This window comes from Pelecanus crispus, chromosome 3 (genome assembly GCF_030463565.1).
Source record: "Pelecanus crispus isolate bPelCri1 chromosome 3, bPelCri1.pri, whole genome shotgun sequence".
Classification (NCBI taxonomy): domain Eukaryota; kingdom Metazoa; phylum Chordata; class Aves; order Pelecaniformes; family Pelecanidae; genus Pelecanus; species Pelecanus crispus.
The window spans coordinates 32,305,123-32,325,163 of NC_134645.1; the positions used below are offsets into that span (position 1 = coordinate 32,305,123).

The 20,041-nt window shown below is 44.5% G+C and overlaps 1 protein-coding gene across 1 annotated transcript; it reads left to right on the plus strand.

Annotated features, from left to right (window-relative positions):
* Positions 1-12,061: 12,061 nt before the first annotated feature.
* On the plus strand, positions 12,062-19,284 carry TLR5 (toll like receptor 5). The gene is made up of 2 exons (XM_075707617.1): positions 12,062-12,093; positions 16,695-19,284. Exon 2 carries the CDS (start codon positions 16,699-16,701, stop codon positions 19,282-19,284), a length of 2,586 nt encoding a protein of 861 aa, XP_075563732.1. The 5' UTR covers positions 12,062-12,093; positions 16,695-16,698.
* The last annotated feature ends 757 nt before the right edge of the window (positions 19,285-20,041 follow it).

The following is a 20,041-nucleotide window of genomic DNA, read 5'->3' on the forward strand; positions in this document are numbered from 1 at the left end:
CCGCCCTGGGAGCAGTGCAGGGGGACGGGGAATGGGGGTTGTGGTCAATTCATCATTTGTCGTCTCTGCCGCTCCTTCCTCCTCAGAGGGAGGACTCCTCACACTCTTCCCCTGCTCCAGTGTGGGGTGCCTCCCACGGGAGACCGTCCTCCACAAACTGCTCCAGCGTGGGTCCCTTCCATGGGGTGCAGTCCTTCAGGAGCAGACTGCTCCAGCATGGGTCCACCACGAGGTCACAAGTCCTGCCAGCAAACCTGCTCCAGCGTGGGCTCCTCTCTCCACGGGTCCACAGGTCCTGCCAGGAGCCTGCTCCAGCGCGGGCTGCCCACGGGGTCACAGCCTCCTTCAGGCACATCCACCTGCTCCGGCGTGGGGTCCCTCCCACAGAAGACAGTCCTCCACGAACTTCTCCAACGTGGGTCCTTCCCACGGGCTACAGTTCTTCACGAACTGCTCCAGCGCGGGTCCCTTCCACAGGGTGCAGTCCTTCAGGAGCAGACTGCTCCAGCATGGGTCTGTCCCCTGCAGGGTCCCAAGTCCTGCCAGGAGCCTGCTCCAGCGTGGGCTTCCCATGGTGCCACAGCCTCCTTCGGGCACATCCCCCTGCTCCAGCGTGGGGTCCTTCCCAGGCTGCAGGTGGATATCTGCTCCACCATGGACCTCCATGGCTGCAGGGGCACAGCCTGCCTCACCATGGTCTTCACCACGGGCTGCAGGGGAAACTCTGCTCTAGTGCCTGGAGCACCTCCTGCCCTCCTTCTCCACTGACCTTGGTGTCTGCAGAGTCGTTCCTCTCACATATTCTCACTCCACCTGTAGTTTGTGTCCCTTCCCCCCCCGCCTTCTTAAATATGTTATCACAGAGGTGCTACCTGCTGTTGCTGATTGGCTCAGCCTTGGCCAGCAGTGGGTCTGTCTTGGAGCCGGCTGGTGTTGGCTCTGTTGGACACAGGGGAAGCTTCTAGCAGCTTCTCACAGAAGCCACCCCTGTAGTCCCCCCACTCCCAAAACCTTGCCATGCAAACCCAATACACTGTGGCCAGGCAGTAGTGTGCTCAACAGTTAGCTCAGAAGTGGCCGCTTTTTCAAACAGCATCAATTTCCAGAAATTGTATTTAAATGCAAAATGAAAATTTAAATTACTATAGTTTTTTAAAATAAAAATTCCCCTGTCCTCTCTTTTACCCCCCTTTTCATTCCTGGATTCCTCTTTAAGAATTACAGTAACAGGGAAATAAATCACTTCAGCTACGGCTCTACCATTCAATCTTAACTTCTTTAGTAAGCCTAGGTATTCTACTTAGTATAAGGTAACGTAGAAAATGGAATATAATGACCATTAGAAATATGCTAAGAATGCCAGCAGAGGATCAGCCACTTATAGTTAGCTTGGGTCAGATTAAGTGCACATCAGAGGGTCAGCCACGCTGGAGGCAAGAGACAGAGATGAGCTGGCTGTTTCCTCCTGCAAAAGACCAGAAGAAACAGCTCAAGCACCAAGCAAACACAAATTTTTACATTGCTTAGACTGAGATGAGTCGGTGTGATCATCTAACAGATGAAAATGCTTCCACTGAGCAAAGCCTGTACAAGCCGGCTTCTGGCACGCCGGCTGTACCCCTCAGCCTGGTTTCCCCTTGCCGGACACCTCGGCATCTGGTCTTAGAAAGCTGGGGAGGATTTCCACCCTGCTGGGGAATTTACCAACCAGTGTTTCTTCATCGCTGTCTCTACCTTTCTGATTTAATATTTCTTCCATTCCATATCCACATAATCACCGCCTTCCTCCGTCCTTTACCCCCGCAGCACTCCACCCCTGCGTGGCACTGGCCTTTATTTACCACGGCGCTGCGTTGCGTAAGCCGCTGAAGGCCAGTTCTTGTTTCGTGCGGCGGTGGAAGCCGGCCGCCCTGAGGCAGGCTCCTTCCCCTGGAAGGCAGCGATTCCCCGCCGCTGCTGCCCGGGGCCGCCCGCCTGCCTGCCACCGCAAACGCTTTCTCGCTTCAGCCGGCTGCTGTGCGTGGCGGGGGGGGGGGCAAAGCCAGCAGGCTGACAGACCCGGGGGGGGGGGGTGCGCTCCCCGCGCCGCTGCCATTTCGGCTGCGCCCGTTGCTGCTGCGCGGCCGTTGGGGCGGGCCCGCCGCCCTCCGGGTTTCCGTTAACGGCCGCTCCGCCCCGCGGGCCGCACGCCGGGGCGGTAGCGGCGGTGCGGGCCGGGCCGGCGGAGGTGAGCGCGGGCGGCGTGCGGGGGCTGCCGGCCTCCGGCTCGGGGGGCCCCGCTGCGGCGTGCCCCGAGGGGCGCCGCCGGGACGCCAGGCTGGGCCGGGCTGAGGGGGCCGGGGGACGGAGCGGCAGGCGGGGACGGAGCGGCAGCCTCAGCCAGCTCCTTCGCAGCCCGCCGTTGTCCGAGCGTCAAGCGTCTCCTTCCCTTTCAGCCCTCTGCCTTTCCCCTTTGAGCCGCTAAGACGCGTTATCCACCCCTAGGAGAACTTTTTGGCACCTGGGTTGCACTTAGCATTTGTCAAAGCAGTATGTTATTTAGCATAATTTTTTTCTCCCCTAGTAGACAGGGATTGTTATGCTCATTTGATGGGAAAAAATAGATACGTGGGGTGTAAATTTCCTAAAAGGCGCAAAGGCATTCGAGGTAGGACTTGATGAGGCACAGCCTCACCTGCACCTGATCTTGGAAGAGTCCAGCTTGCTGGATGTCAGTGGGGTTCCCCACCCCTCACTTCAGTATTTGAAACATTTTGCTTTTGCAGATACCCAGCAATCTAATCTAGCTACGTTGCACAGGTGTTTTCATGTAGGCATGCTTCTAGCACAGACCCAGCCGAAAACGCAGCAATGGCTGCTGCTTTGTTTTAAAATTGAGCGGTGAACTGTTACTGTACACCTTTAATTCAGTGGCTTATGGCTAGGAGCATTCACTTGGGTCATGGGAGAGTTCATTCAATTCCATCATCTGCCTGAGGGCAAATGAGACATATGTCTTCCTCATAATTGGTGACAGGCTTTTTTTGGCACTCTTCAGCTTGCTTTTGAAGCTGTGTCATTGTGCAAGAACTTCTAGAAGTTGATTATAGAATCATAGAATTGTTTAGGTTGGAAAAGACCTTTAAGATCATCCAGTCCAACCATAAGATTGAGATGGTAAGAGACAGAAACTAGAGGGGAGGGCAAGAAGGGCCTCCAAGCTGTTCTCTAAGGATGGTTTCTGGGTTGAACACGTGCGTAGTCAGAATATGGAAACTGCCCAGAGCAGGCCTCCTCCCTCCCTTCCCTTGGCCCCCATACAAAGCATCCCCCAACCCCTCATTAGGCTGAAACATGTCTTTGAGTTAGTGAATCTTGAATGTTATTCACTCAGTTGGAAGAGGTGTAACAGAAGAGGAAGAGAGCACCTCCAGTCCGAAATAACCAATGCTTCCACAGTTAATGGGTATTTGTAAGATAAAAGGGTTTGGTATTGCATTGTGCAGAAACCAGAATCGAGTGTAGCTGTTTTACATGATAGATTAAGGTGCTAAATGCAGACATTGCTAGCTTTCTCTCCAGAAGGAGCTGGGTAGGGACAGAATTTAAAATACAACCTGCGTGGGGATTTCTGTGTTGGCAGTCCCTAGGTGTCAGACTGCAGGTCTTTTATGGATTCAGAAATTGGGTGCGTATCTTTCTACATGCACTGCATGGAGTGTATCATTCAGTCTCCTGCTTCCACTCTAAATGCCTTTCGTGCAGGTTAGCCTGTGTGACAGCTATTCTTCTTGGTTGGGTTGGGACCATCTTGTATAAGGATAATCAGTAGGTAAGCACTTGACCTGGGATATATATGCAGGTGAGCCCTAGGACTCTACTACCATACTGTGAGTCAAATGAAATAGCTAACTCACCAACAGCCTCACGCAGGAACTGTTTCAAAAAGAATACTAGCTACTTTTCTGCTGTCTTCACTTGTTAGGTCTCCTTTGCACAGCAGGTTCTACAGTACAAAGTTATGTCAGCTATACTTGTGAGTGTAATTTTCACATTTTTCTCCTCCACCATCAAGTTAAGAGCTAACTCAAATTTATTCTGATCTAAAGCCTATTTCAAAGAAATTCAGAAGGTATCCTTTCAATGTCTCTGTTCCAGGAAGGAGCGGAGCACGTTTCTAACTTCGCTTAAATGCTGGGCAGATTGGTTGTCTGTCTCCCTTTTGTACTATATTTACGGTTCTTTTGTCACTGGACATTTGCAGCTTGTTATCTTTTGATTGCTTTTTTAAAATGTATGTGCAAAAAACACACTTGCAAAAGCACACGTCTCTTTGTTATCAGTTGTTCCGTTTGGCTCTACATATTTAGGTACCTGTCTCTGTACTCTTTTAATAGTTCCTTAATAAATAACATGCCCAGACTGGGTCCCAGGAGTGCAGGTGTGACAACCATGCCATTTCCCCTCCGGCTAGCCATTTCGTCATCTTTGGTGATTTCAGCTACTGAACCATTACCGCTGTTTTATGCCTGACCACTATTTCACAGGCATGACAGTGCTGATGAGCTTTATAAAAAGGTTAGCTTTGCAGGTAAGGCTGTACAGAGCTCTGCTAGTGACCCTAGGAGTTACAGTCTGAATGCTGCTTTTCTACTTACTGCTGCTTCCTCAAGAATTTGTCCCATCTGTGAAAGCTGGCCTCCTGTAAGTTAAAAACTCAGCTATCGCTCTTGAGAGTCATTTCCTATTATCACTGATCTTTTTTCAGGTAAGAGTTTTAATCCTGGCTGCTTCTAATTATCCTGCGAGTACAAAAAAGCACGTTTTGTCCCTGGGCTAAATCCACTTTGTGAAGAACACAGTCCAAAATGATAGCTAAGAGGGAAGGGAAACTAATGGGAGGGAAACACTGCTTCCCTGGAGTGGCTTCTAGGCTAGACCAGGCAGTTACCACATGACAGTTTTCAAAGAAAAAGAAAGTTAACATGGGTTCAGGGTGTGAGGCAGGAATACCTGAGGAGTGACTGTGACTGCCCACAGGTGGTTTGTGCAGCTTTGAACAAGCATCTCTGCTGGGAAAAAAATGTAGCACCCAGCTGGAAAAAAAGACCAGGAATCTTCACTGTCCTCACTGAACCCTTGAGAAGTTAATTTCCTTAGGACCTGGAAGAGCATAAGAAACCTTGTTGTTCCTCTTCTTAAGCCTAGCTGAGGCTCTCTCTGCCTTCATCATGCCCTGTCAGACACAGGGGCAGAGGAGCCTGGGCTGCCCAGGGCTGGCAGATGGACCAGTGCCCGACGTTGAGGCACTTCACTGGAGCAACCAGCCCAGCCAGCTGCTCAGGCAGGGGAAAGGGCGGCTGGCTCTGCTCAGGAGGGAGACACTCAAAACAGTGCTAGCGGCTGAAAACAACTGAGCTGGGGCCAGAGGCTGGAGTCTGGGGCTACGGCATCCACCCTGTGCCTAGCCAGTTTACTCCTGTCCCCCAGAGAAATAGCCCAGGGCATGTTTTAGTCTATACTTTGAAGTTTATTTTCCCATCCTTCTGGAGACTGCTTTCTTTTAAAGAACTATTGTAATATAATTACAGGAATCACACTGTCTTTGTGTGTCCGTATCTCATGATATAATCTGAGGCAATAGCAAAATAAATAAATAAAAATAAATCTAGATGATAACAGGAACTAGATCATTACATCCCATAGGTAGCTTCTGATTACCCAAACCACTGGCTGTTTTTTATGGTCCTTCTGCTATGTCAGGTCATTAAATGCCTTATTGTGTTAGGTTTTCCCCATCAATGATAGGAACTGTCACAGTACTCACTTTACTTCACTAAAGCCTTTGACACTGTCTCCCACAGCATTCTAAGGAAGCTGGCGGCTCATGGCTTGGACAGGCATACTCTTTGCTGGATAAAAAACTGGCTGGGTGGCCGAGCCCAGAGTTGTGGTGAATGGAGTTAAGTCCAGCTGGCGGCTGGTCACAAGCAGTGTTCCCCAGGGCTCTGTTTTGGGGCCAGTCTTGTTTAATATCTTTATCGATGATCTGGATGAGGGGATTGAGTGCACCCTCAGTAAGTTTGCAGATGACACCAAACTGGGTGGGAGTGTCGATCTGCTGGAGGGTAGGATGGCCCTGCAGAGGGATCTGGACAGGCTGGATCAATGGGCTGAGGCCAGCTGTATGAGGTTCAACAAGGCCAAGTACCGGGTCCTGCACTTCGGTCACAACAACCCCATGTAACGCTACAGGCTTGGGGAAGAGTGGCTTGAAGGCTGCCTGGTGGAAAAGGACCTGGGGGTGTTGGTTGACAGCCGGCTGAACATGAGCCAGCAATGTGCCCAGGTGGCCAAGAAGGCCAACAGCATCCTGGCTTGTATCAGGAATAGTGTGGCCAGCAGGAGCAGGGAGGTGATTGTCCCCCTGCACTCGGCACTGGGGAGGCCGCACCTGGAATACTGTGTCCAGTTTTGGGCCCCTCAGTACAAGAAGGACATTGAGGTGCTGGAGCATGTGCAGAGAAGGGCAGCGAAGCTGGTGAAAGGTGTGGAGCACAGGTCTTATGAGGAGCAGCTGAGGGAGCTGGGGTTGTTTAGTCTGGAGAAGAGGAGGCTAAGGGGAGACCTTATCGCTCTCTACAACTACCTGAAAGGAGGTTGTAGTGAGATGGGTGTTGGTCTCTTCTCCCAAGTAACTAGTGATAGAATGAGAGGAAATGGGCTCAAGCTGCGCCAGGGGAGGTTTAGATTGGATATTAGGAAAAATTTCTTCACGGAAAGAGTAGTCAAGCATTGGAACAGGCTGCCCAGAGAGGTGGTGGAGTCACCACCCCTGGAAGTGTTCAAAGAATGGGTAGACGTGGCACTTTTGGACGTGGTTTAGTGGACATGGTGGTGTTGGGTTGATGGTTGGACTGATGATCTTCGAGGTCCTTTCCAACCTTAATGATTCCTAGTTTTTGCTTTCATTAAAAAATAATCCAGCCACCAAGCCAGGAAACTTGAAATTGCTACTCTACCCTTAATTGGTTTAGTGGTGGACTCGGTAATGTTAGGTTAATGGTTGGGCTGGATGATCTTAAAGGTCTTTTCCAACCTAAACAATTTCATGATTCTATGATTCTACGCTTCCTGATTCTAAGTTGGAAAATGCTGTATTTGAGTTAAGCGTCCTAGCAACTTAAGGGAGAGGCTGAGGGGGTGGGAAGGGGCACATTCATTAATCATCTGATGAATGAAATTGTTTCTTTTTTAGATTGTAATTGGCTAGAGGGGCCCCATGAAGAAAAGTGTGTTTACACTGCACAGCTTTTTATGAGCACAAATGCATATATTAGGACGGCTTAGAGTCTGGGCAAAAGGTTGGAGCTTTATTTTTGTTTCAGTAAGTAGATTTGATCTAATCAGATAACAGCAGCAATACAAATTTTCAATTTGTATTGAAACAACAATAGCAGTTCGCCTTTATCTGGCCAGTCTGAGAACAAAGGCTTACTGTTTGTGATATATCTTTCAAGATCTTTTATATGGCCTAGATAAATACTACAAACAAACTCCTTGTCAGTAGGCTTTCTGTTAGATTAAAAGAAAAAGGGTGCTCTTTGAAGGTCTTCAGCTTTTTCCTGAGAAATTTTACCATGCACCAAATACAAGTAGTCTTTCACAGTCAGTGTGTATCACCAGCCTCTGGGGAAGATGCCTGTAATTGTTGCCATGAGTGAAGACTAATGATATTAGGGTTTTAGATGAGGCTATTTTACTTGTTCTGCACTTTCTTCAGGAAGTAGGAATGACTCTCAATTCCTTATAGAATTGTGACGTGAGTGTATAGGGAAAACTGCACAGGGAGACTCTTTCATTTGGACAGAAGGAAGGGACCCAAGAATTGAAGAATGAGATTGAGACACATTTGTCTATTCAGGTGAATTTCAGTAGATTTTAGGCAGCCAAGTCCCCAAAATCTGATCCGAAAGGCCCTTCCTTCAGTCATAAACCCCCATGGCACCACCATTTCTGCTGCTGCTCCCAGTACATGTAAGTCATTGCACAGGAGCACCCCAGGGTGAGGAGCCTTGTACAGTGATTACTGATGCTGTGGAGATCAGTATGAAGAACACAGTCCCAAGCAGGCCTCCTCAGGGGAGCCTGCATGGAGCACTTCTAGCAGAGCTGCAGGTTTGAGTCTAGTGCAGGGCATACTAGCCATGGACGTTTTCTTTTAAACTTTAGCCAAGGAAAGGAGATGTTATGACCCTGGTAGACCATTAAAGGAAGTGGAAGACCTGAGTACTTAGCCTTCCTCAGTCTGAGAAGCTTTGGTCTGGTTCTCACTCAAGGAAACTGCTCTAACCAGGAGGCTATAAGCACATAAGTATGTTAGGTAACAGTACCTTATAGCTCTCCTGCAGAAGCTTGGCTGTGCAAACAAGAATGCAGGAGCTGTGAGGATATTTTGCTGAGCAGGGGTTGGAAGATAAACTCCTTGAATTATTTTGGAGTAGCACATTGCTTGCTTGCTTTTGGTTGTTTACTCCAAAATGCTAGCTTAGCTAAAATCCATAACCAGACTTCATCTTTAGAGCCCAGTGTTGAGTACAGAATTAGCAACTGATGTTACTTGTCCTCTACTTCCCTTTGTCAGTACATGCCTCTAGCATAATGTTGCACCCAGTCAGTATTCCCCTTGTTTTGCAGAATTGGAGAACTATAGTTAACACCTCAGTTCTTCTTTTAGCATCTCCTTCCGCTTTGAGGTGCGAGTTTCCAAATTTACAGCCTCTAGCCTCAATAGTTTTGACCCATTCTCAGAAAACTTGAAAGTCATAAGTAACCAGCCCAACTGTTCTAGATACTTTAGAGGAACTCTCAGCCCTGTGATATAGAAACAGCAGGGACAAGTTTCCATCGTTTGCAGTGGGGTTTGCTTCTTATTCTCCTCTTTTTTTTTGTTTTTTGTTTTTTTCCAAGTCTGCTTCATTCTGTTTGGGTGTTTCCACAGAAGGGTCAATGCAATCCAAATAAGATAGGAGCTGCACTAGCCATGTACCAGGGATAGGGCACCTAATTGTGCATGGGCTGCGTTAGGTTTGTGCGTGCTTTCTAGTCTTCGTTCTGACACTTTGATTGGGGGTTACTTTTCTGACTGGGCAGCTAACATCCAAAATTCTCAAGGCAGGTAAGTTAAGGCTTACCTTTTACATCCAGACTAAATAGCAATGTAGAAAGAGGACAGATGCAGTAGGTCACACTAATGTAGGAGTTAAACCCTGTTTATATGCCGGTGCACTTGGTCCATGCCTAAGCCGAAGTATAGTAAAAAGAGAAAGGGACTGAAGAAAAGAAGATGGAGATGGGAACTGAAATCATTCATTGACATATCAGATGTCAGGTCAGGAGTCTCGCATAGGCTCCTGCAGCACTTCTGGGTTGGCTCAGCCATCCCACACTGCTGAACTGTGAGAGACCATTTCAGCCCTAACTGCCAACAAGCTGTATGTGTGTTTCATTGTATCTTACAGCTCAGCTTTGTCCTGTCAGCATGGCTGAGCAGTAATAGACTGTTGCATCTACCATAACCCCTTTCCTGGAGCCGTTCCAAGCAGCTTATATGTAACGTGGTCAAAGATCAGTTACAGATGTACAAAGATCAGGTATTTAATACTATCAGGACATGAACATTTTCCTAACATATGTTCTCGAAAGTAAACTGGGTTTGAAAGAGGAAGGAGAGAAGAAAGAAAGGATTTCTTTGACTTTGTTGGGATTCTTGTTCCAGAACTTGTGGACTGAATCCTTTGAGATCTCAGAGTCCTCCTAGCCAAGATTATCTATACTGAGTCAGGCTTAACCTGAAACTAAGCAAAAATGTCCTCACTTACCCAAAGGTTTTAAACTCCCCCTCTTCATTGTTTCCCTTTCCCAGTGGCTCTTTCATGCCCATGTGCTTTGTACCTGCAGCTGATTTCTTTAGATACTGTTTGTGAGTACTGCACTTTGCCAGCTTCTGGCAGAAAGATCTGGGGTTAACTAAGTCTTCTAGGAATTGGTTAATCCCATGTCCCAAAAGGATTTAACAACTGACTGTTGTTTCTGGTCTGGGAAAGATATCCTGCAACCTTTGTCAGTAATGTTGGATGCCATGTAGAGGCACAGTATGCCAGAAAAATTTCGTACTAAGAGCATAACTACTTCAAGCAGAATTCAGAAGCTCTGTGTGGGCAGGACCCTCAATTCATTATATCACAATGTAAACGTGTCCATCCCTATCAGGCAGGACAGCTACTCTGGTGAACTAAGAGAGGGACAGAAGTTGGCAAGAATGTATTTATATTGGTATCTAACAATCAGAAGCAAAACATTTGAAATGATATGATTTTCTACACAGAAACATCTATTGCTGACTAGATTTGAAACTGGAGAACTATTTCAAATCTTAGAATTTGCCAGAAAGCAGAAGTGTGGCACCAGTCTGTCTAGGAACTTATTCATAAACACTGCTGGAAACTCAGTGTAGTTTAGGTTAGGCGACTATAAAACAGTCTCTGTTCAGTTAGCTGGAGTCTGGACATATACATATAGAAACTGGCTTAAATATATTTTCAAAACATTCACAAGAAAAGTTGTGCACTGATGATGAAAGCAGTGTGCATACCAAATTTTAAGTTAAATCAGTGTAATTTTATACACAAACCCATCTCACTATAGAAAAAAAAAATAAGGGAACAATTAAGATGGTCTTTGTCTCTTCACTGCCTAATGTTTTTGGGTATAGAGGGGAGAAAAGAGGACTGTCTTTCTATGCATTGATTTTACAGGCAAGGAATACACCTTGAAGTTGTTTAATCCTATTTTTCTTTCTTCCCTTTCTCTGGGGAGCTTTTGTGCTACCTGTGACAACTAGTGCTATTTCACAGAAAGCCATCAGGGTAACAGCAGCACTCATGCAGCTCCAAGTGAGCGTTCACATCTTGCTGCCCAAACAGCAAGACCCTTAGCTATTGAGCTAAAGGAAGAAAAAAAGCCTTCCAAATTGGCAGTAGGATTAATGTTTATCCCTTAATCCTTAATCCTAAAGCAGGCTTGCAGCAATTAGAGATGAGATTCTCACACACTCATCAAAAGATACTGCTACCTTTATTATATACATACCCTACTCATCTGTGATTCAGTGACCTACAAAAAATGGCCTGGATGTTTTTGTGAAAATTAGCATAAGCTAATTTACTTTTTTTTTTTTTTTTGGTGCAGATAATGAAAAATTCACCAGCTTTACCTCTGTCTTTACCTTTTTATCCACCACCCACATCCCAAACACCTAAATGACCGGTCTTCTTGGTCACGGGACTTCATCTTTGTGGAATTATTTCAAGCAATCTGTGCTTGTGGTGGGCACACAATTCCTCTGGCTGACTGAATCATCATCTAGGAAAAATCTCCTTAGGAGAATATCATGGTCACTGCAATAGCTTATTGAAAAGATTTTTAAACTCTTTAAGTCTTGTTGATGATTATATGAGACTGATCTGCTCTAGAGTCTGCCCAGCTAGCCAGCGCCTCTGCTGCTTGTTTCCCCAAAACCTATGGCTGACAACTGAGAACCATTTAGGCCCGCTGCTCATTTTCATAAGCACACACAGTACATGTCTGTTCACTTCCACTGGCACGTGCTGGTTCACATTTGACCTAGGGTGATGTGGCAGAAGCATGGGAGGCTGCTGAAGAGAGTAAGCATGCTACTGAATGCTGCACAAAACCACTCTGAGACAGAAAATCTGAATTTTCCTTTCAGATCACTCTTTTAAAAAGCAAGCAAATAACTCTCGACCATCAGCAAGGACAAAAAAGGGTATGTAACCGGTTCTTTATTTATGTGGACTCCAGTGCATTTTTGCTGGGGGTGTGGAAAGGGGGATGGCGAGTGCTTTCTAACTCTCCATGGGAGAGGTGTTACTCTAACTTCTTTCCTGGCTTGTGTACATTGAAAAGGAGACGCTCTTAGTCCTCCACTTCAGCTGTACTTCAGGCCCTGCTTACTGACAGCCTCTGAGGGTATCCTAAGGTGTACACAACTATGCTGAGATGGACAGACACTACTGTAACACTCACTCTTGGGTACTATCAGTTCCCTTCCTTTTTTGCTGTGCGAGTGAAGGTTTCTAGGGGATTTAAAACCAAGTTAACAAAATCAAGTTTTAAAAAAAGTTAGTACAATAGCGTAGGTCAGTTCCAGATGACTCAAAAGCATCTGCATCGGCCTTCCTTGATGCAGACGCACACTTCCTGAAGAGGTTGAGACCAGAGGTAATTTGCATTCTGTATGCACTCACTTGCTGCCTTTAGATCTAGGTAGAATATCCACCCTGCATTGTAAAAGTTCTTTCCATTGCTCAGAAACATACCCTGCTTAGGACTTCCCATCCCAAAAGCATTTGCTGCATTTTCCCCCCACCTCCTACTTTTCCCCTTCCTTTTACTGCTTACCCCTTCTGACATCAATGCAGTAGAAGGAAACAAAATCTACATGCTGAGCTCTGGTTCTCTAAACTTCATTGCTCCAGTGTTCAATAATAAATGAAGCATTTACACATCCCTTCATCTCCATGTCTGTGCACAGGCACGTAACTGAATGGGTTGATCATCATTTTGTGGGAAGAATATTCTTCCCAAAAGGTTTTAGGTGCTAATGTACAATGGTGAAGGGTTGCATAAAATGCTATATAGAGGGATTCTGTTAAATTAAAAATCTTTGCTGTCCTCATGAGAGCAGTAAGAGGCATTACTTACTGCCAGCATCCTCCTCCTGTTTGTGGAGGGTCAAGATTTGGGGGAAAAGGCAGTAACTTATGCAGAAAAATTTGAGGGAGCAAAGAGTTTACAAATGAAATCTTCCTTGACACCAAACCAGAGTGGAGGTGGAGTGTAGCAACTGTTAAAGAGATTGTTAGAGACTTCTTTAGCTTACAAGAACATGGAAAAGCAGTTAAGCGTAAAAGCAAAGGTGGCTAGAAATATGTCACCATTTTCTTATTTCCTAATAATAAAAATAAAACTACATTTTTAAGTTTAAAAACAACAATGTTTTCTAATTACTCCACTCTAAACATTTCGAGCTTTTTCTTGTGGTAAGTTGATACACGTGTCTATTAAATTTTGATTTCCAAAGCACTTTCTATTTGTCACTGCTTTTGGTGATGCTGTGATTTTGCCCAAACTTTAAAAACCAGCCATAGCACTTGGGCAAATACAAGGAATGGAAATGTAAACGTCTGGAAGATAAATGTAATTTAAAACCATTTGTGCTAAACATATTATGGTGTCAACAAGAACCATTGTAATAGTTAACAAATAATAAAAGGGAAACTTGGTGTTTTGTTTTCATGGTTCAAGCAAAGAGAAAGGTAAAAAGCAAACAAGATCTTGAATGACCTGCTGTATGTATAGTTGTGTCTTTTTTAATATCCTACAACATTTTGTAGTCACAAAGACAAACATTATATAGTTTACTGTTTATAATGTCCCCTTTTAACAGTGCATGCTAGGTCAAAAAAAAAGAGGGGAAAACACAATTATTTTCTAGTACTAGGAATTATTCCCCATAGATGCAGTTAAAATGTCTTAGCAGAATTTTGATCCTCACTGCCTGCAATCTGCTTTTCTTTGCAGCACATCCTAAATTCCTTAGTGAGACAAAATGTGAAGGAAATTTGAAGGCCAGGACTTCAGAATTCAGCACTCTATCCCATATTTATAATCTCTTTTACTTTCAAGAATCAGATCTTGTCCCAAAATAGTGAAATTATCTTAAAAATGACAAGATTAGTACTTTAAGTTACAAGGTATGTGTGTGTGTCACTTGGTGTTTGAGCCTCTAGGGTGGAAATTTGCAGACACCCTCATAGTCACAGTTGTTACAAGTTAAGGTTTTAGTATAATCAGATGACTTTAAGGACATCACCGAAAATGTTAGGTACAGTGAGATTGTGTCAGTTATGAGATTCGATGGTACTATAATATGCTTGTACTTCCTATGTAGTGGATAGCCTCTAAAGAACGGCTAGCGCTCTCACTTGGTATCTGCAATGGGAATATCATAGTCATTTCTACTAACACATTTTTTCATTTCCCAGAAATCACTTTGTATGATGGCAGCAAGCATAACATGATTTTAGTTCAAGTGCAATATTCTGCATAGAATTTTGTACTTGTGCTTTAAAGAAGCAGTGTGCTCAAATCATAATAATAATTAACAGGGTTTACCTCTTTCTAATTGCTGGCTCAAAGCCCAACTTTTTTCCTCTCTGAAGTAGATTTACTTTGCAGACATTAGATGGCCATTGGGGGTTTGGTTCCACAAGGATTTACACTTAACAATTTTTAAGCAGATTGTGCTGGAGGTCACAAAAATGCTTCCATTGGGTTGTCATTTCCTTTCAATAAATGCTTTTTTAAAGCAGAGGCAGATGGTTGCAATCTTAGTTAGAAGTTTTTTTTTAAACTGCAGTACACAAACAACCACTTTAGGGCTAATAATTTGCTCTGTTCTAGTTTTTACTTTCATTATAAATGATCCAGCCACCAAGCCAGGAGGCATGGGGTTGGTACTCTACCCTTAATTGGTTTAGTGGTGGGCTTGGTAATGTTAGGTTAATGGTTGGACTGGATGATCTTAAAGGTCTTTTCCAGCCTAAGCAATTCTATGATTCTATTCTATGCTCAATAAAAAAAGACATTCCTTGCTTTGAAGAGGTTTTTGTCTCAGATAAAGAGAGAGACAGGCAGACAGATGGCATAATGCAAGGAAAATCCAGGGTGGGAATAAATTAATAAATGAATTCATCAGTGAGCTGCATAAATTATGTTATGCACCTTTTTGTGTAACTTGGGAATTTACCAATTCAGGAAATGTAGTTTTTCATAAAACGTGAAATCTTGCAGCACAGTTTCGGGCTACCACGTTTTTTCTTTTCCTTCACTGTTAGCGTTATTCCTGCCTATTCTTTCAAAACTATTTTACAACCCTCTCAAGAACAATTTCATATTGCAGGGTTAATCTGAGGCTCAGGGAGCCCCAAAAGAGGTCCCCCTTTTAAAAATTCATGGCTGTTAGGCACTTCTGTGTGACAGCAACCTAAATTCCAAATAGCATGACTGCCCTCACAAGGAGAGTGCTCAGAGAAAGAGCAGTATTGGCCTGCTCTGTTGAAACATGTTTGAATAACTGATTAAGGAATTCAGCTAATACACCAGCATTGTCGGTGCCATGACGCAATGGAACTGATAGGCCAAGATTTTCACACTTACCTAGCGGGATTTTGGTGCTGCCCTTAAGGTACATAAAGGACGGTGTTGTGGGTTGAACCTGGCTGGATGCCAAGTGCCCACCAGAGCCGCTCTGTCACTCCTCAGCTGGACAGGGGAGAGAAAATAGAATGAAAAGCTCCTGGGTTGAGATAAGGACAGAGAGAGATGACTCAGCAATTAACGTCATGGGCAAAACAGACTTGACTTGGGGAAATCAGTTTAATTTATTACCAGTCAAATCAGAGTAGGATAATGAGAAATAAAAACTAAATCTTAAAACACTTTCCCCCCACCCCTCCCTTCTTCCCAGGCTCAGCTTCACTCCCAATTTTTCTCTACCTCCTCCCCCGAGCAGCACAGGGGGATGGGGAGCTGGGGTTGTGGTCAGTTCGCCACACATTGTCTCTGCCGCTCCTTCCTCCTCAGGGGAGGACTCCTCACACCCTTCCCCTGCTCCAGCGTGGGGTCCCTCCCACAGGAGACAGTCCTCCATGAACTTCTCCAATGTGGGTCCTTCCCACAGGCTACATACAGTTCTTCACGAACTGCTCCAGTGCGGGTCCCTTCCATGGGGTGCAGTCCTTCAGGAGCAGGCTGCTCCAGCGTGGGTCCCCCATGGGGTCCCAAGTCCTGCCAGCAAACCTGCTCCAGCGTGGGCTCCTCTCTCTCCACAGGTCCTGCCAGGAGCCTGCTCCAGCGTGGGCTTCCCATGGTGTCACAGCCTCCTTCGGGCACTTCCCCCTGCTCCAGCGTGGGGTCCTTCCCAGGCTGCAGGTGGATATCTGCTCCGCCGCTAACCTCCATGGCTGCAGGGGCACAGCCTGCCTCACCATGGGCTTCACCACAGGCTGCAGGGGAATCTCTGCTCTGGTGCCTGGAGCACCTCCTCCCCTCCTTCTCCACTGACTTTGGTGTCTGCAGAGTCGTTCCTCTCACATATTCTCACTCCTCACTCCAGCTGCAGTTTGTCTCTCCCCCCTCTCCCCCACCTTCTTAAATATGTTATCCCAGAGGTGCTGCCGCCATTGCAGATTGGCTCGGCAGGAAGGTCCATCTTGGAGCCAGCTGGTGTTGGCTCTATCGGACACAGGGGAAGCTTCTAGCAGCTTCTCACAGAAGCCACCCCTGTAGTCCCCCTGCTCCCAAAACCTTGCCATGCAAACCCAATACAGAGGGTTACTTTTCAGGTCATAGGAGATGCTCGCATCTCTTTGGGACCCATCTTCTGACCAGCCAGCCTATCAGATGATGCCTGTTAGACTACAGAGAAGGGATAAATCCCAAATCACTAGTAATTTTTATTGTGACATTAGTCTTTTATTCTACAACTGTTAAAAACGTGCTCTACAACTTACTGCATAGGTAGCCAACTACAGAATTAATCTTTACTATTCTCACTTTTTTTCACATAGATTCATGATGTTACATCAACAGCTAGTACTTGTCTTTGGAATATCACTAGCTCACGACATATGTGCATTTAGAACTTGTTATTCAGAAGCCCAAGTCTCCCACTATTATTTCTGCAACCTCACAGATATTCCACGTGTGCCAAAGGATACAGTGCAGCTTTTGCTAACTTTCAACTATATCAGACAAGTGACTGCAACTTCGTTTCCACTGCTGGACCACTTGTTGGTGTTGGAAATTGGGATGCAGTATGTCCATCCTGTTACCATAAGAAAAGGAGCTTTCAGGAACCTGCCAAACCTTCGTGTCTTAGACTTGGGATTCAATAGGATTCTTCAACTGGATCTTGATGCTTTTGTGGGCTTGCCAAGTCTGACTGTACTCCGTCTGTTTCAAAACTACCTTGGAGATTCCATCCTGGAGGAACGTTACTTTCAAGATTTGAGTTCCTTAGAAGAATTGGATCTTTCAGGGAATGAAATCACAAAACTTCAGCCTCATCCCTTATTTTATAATCTAACAGTCTTGAAAACTGTGAACTTGAAATTCAACAAGATATCTAACCTTTGTGAAAGCAATCTTACTAGCTTCCGAGGAAAACACTTTTTATTTTTTAGCCTCAGTTCTAATAATTTGTACAAGATAGATGAAATGACCTGGGCCAAATGCCCAAATCCTTTCAGAAATATCACGTTTAACTCACTAGACCTTAGTGACAATGGCTGGAGCACACAGAAAGTCCAATATTTCTGTACAGCCATTAAAGGGACTCAAATTGGTTCTTTAATATTTAGCTCTCATACAATGGGTTTCGGATTTGGCTTTAATAATCTAAAAGATCCAGATAATGATACATTTGCAGGACTAGCAAGAAGTGATCTTCGTTTGCTTGATATTTCAAAGGGCTACATATTCTCTCTCAATTCTTTAATCTTTCAAAGCCTTGGTAATCTGGAATTGCTGAACCTTTTCAAAAACAAGATAAATCAAATCCAAAGGCAAGCATTTTTTGGCTTGGGATACCTAAAAACTCTCAATCTCTCACATAATCTTTTAGGTGAGTTGTACGATTATACTTTTGAAGGTCTACATAGCATAATGTATATTGATTTACAGCAAAATCATATTGGGATGATTGGTGAAAAATCATTCAGTAACTTAGTAAGTCTGAAAATAATTGATCTCCGAGACAATGCCATTAAAAAACTCCCTTCCTTTCCACATCTGATGTCTGCCTTTTTAGGTGACAATAAGCTAACATCTGTAGTTGGCACAGCAATAGCAGCAACACATCTTGAATTAGAAAGAAATTGGTTGGCAAACCTGGGTGACCTGTATATTCTTTTCCAAGTTCCAGATGTGCAGTATATCTTCTTAAAACAGAATTCCTTCTCTTACTGTGTAAAAAGTGATAATGTTACAGAAAACAATCAGTTAATCTATATAGATCTAGGCGAAAATATGTTACAGCTTGTGTGGGAGAGACATTTATGTTTGGATGTGTTCAGGGCACTGTCCAAACTTCAGGTTCTACATCTGAATAACAACTACCTTAGTGCTCTTCCACAGGAGATTTTTAGAGGTCTAATATCTCTAAAAAGACTTAATCTAGCTTCCAACCTATTGTCTTATCTTTCTCCTGGGCTTTTTCCACAAAGCCTAACAAACCTAAACTTATCTGGAAACCAGCTTTTTTCCCCTGAGCCTGAAGTCTTTATGACTTTGAGTATTCTGGATATAACACATAATAACTATGTCTGTGATTGTACTTTAAAAAGCCTACTAGTGTGGCTAAATGAAACCAATGTAACCCTAGCCGGCTCACAATCTGACAGGTACTGTGTATACCCACCTGCATTTGCAGGGGTGCCACTGTCATCTCTGACATATGACGATTGCGATGAAGATGAACTCCAGCAGACACTCAGGTTCTCAGTATTCGTCTTCACCTCCATCACTCTTCTAATGTTTCTGATGGCAGTCATAATTTTTACCCGCTGTCGGGGGATTTGTTTTGTCTGGTATAAAACTATCACCAAAAAAATTATAGACAGCCATCCACAAAGAGTAAATAAAAGTAAATACAGATACGATGCTTATTTATGCTTCAGCAAAAATGACTTTGAATGGGTCCAGAATTCTTTGCTAAAGCACCTGGATTCACAGTATTTTGATAAAAACAGATTTAGCTTGTGCTTTGAGGAAAGAGATTTCTTGCCTGGGGAAGAACACATCAACAATATTCGTGATGCCATTTGGAACAGCAGGAAAACAATTTGCATTGTGACCAGGCAGTTTCTCAAAGATGGGTGGTGTGTGGAAGCCTTTAATTTTGCCCAGAGCAGGTACTTTTGTGATCTGAAAGATGTCCTCATTATGGTAGTGGTTGGGTCACTTTCTCAATATCAACTGATGAAACACAAACCAATTCGAAACTTTTTACAAAGGAGTCGATATTTGCGGTGGCCTGAAGATTATCAAGATGTAGACTGGTTTTTAAATAAACTTTCTTGCCAAATTCTGAAGGAAAAAAATGTGCGAAGGAAAGCCAGTAGTATAGAGCTGCAGACTGTAGCAACACTCTCGCATTGATAGTGTATGGGTTGCTGGCTTTCTAAATATCCCATCTGCAGTTGTGCCATGGCAGGAATAAACAGAAGTTTGCTTCATCTTTCCTTGAAAAAGCAGGCAGAAAGAGAACTACTTCAGTACAAATCCTACTAAACATGGAGACAGCTTGAAAGCAACCAGCAAATACATGAAAGTGCAATTATTTTATGGACTATGACACACATTTTCAGAAGAATTAAATGAATCACAGATGCTTCACATTTTGGATGCTCAGCTTCAGATACTTTAGTCCTGATTTTCAGAGTACTACTTACTTACAGGTCTGTTTCAGTTAGAGAAGGATGCCCATGGTTGTTTTTTTTAAAAAGAGCCCATGGTACTGTATGGGAGTGACCAAATATGCTTTCATGTATGGCCTAGCCTGACCGTCGGTTCAAGGATTACTTACTCTTGTGCTTTCTGAACTCTGTGACTTTTCATGCTCTGTTTCAAAGTAGAATCAGTGCTTTGCACCTTTATGCTTTAAATTGGTGTAACATAGATTTAATTTATTTTTCTACTCAATTAGCCTCAGCTTCTCAACTGGAACGTACAAACTTTGAACTTCATTCATCCGCTTGCCCTCTACAACTTCTCTACTTGGTGGTAGAAGTGTGGTCATTGGTCTACTTCATTTGCTGCTGTTTCAGCCTGGTGCTTTTTCAGTTGAGCTGCCTCCTGCCCTGCAGAGAGGAACAGGTACCCCCTTCAGACTGGAAGCAAGCCTGGGCTTGAAAAG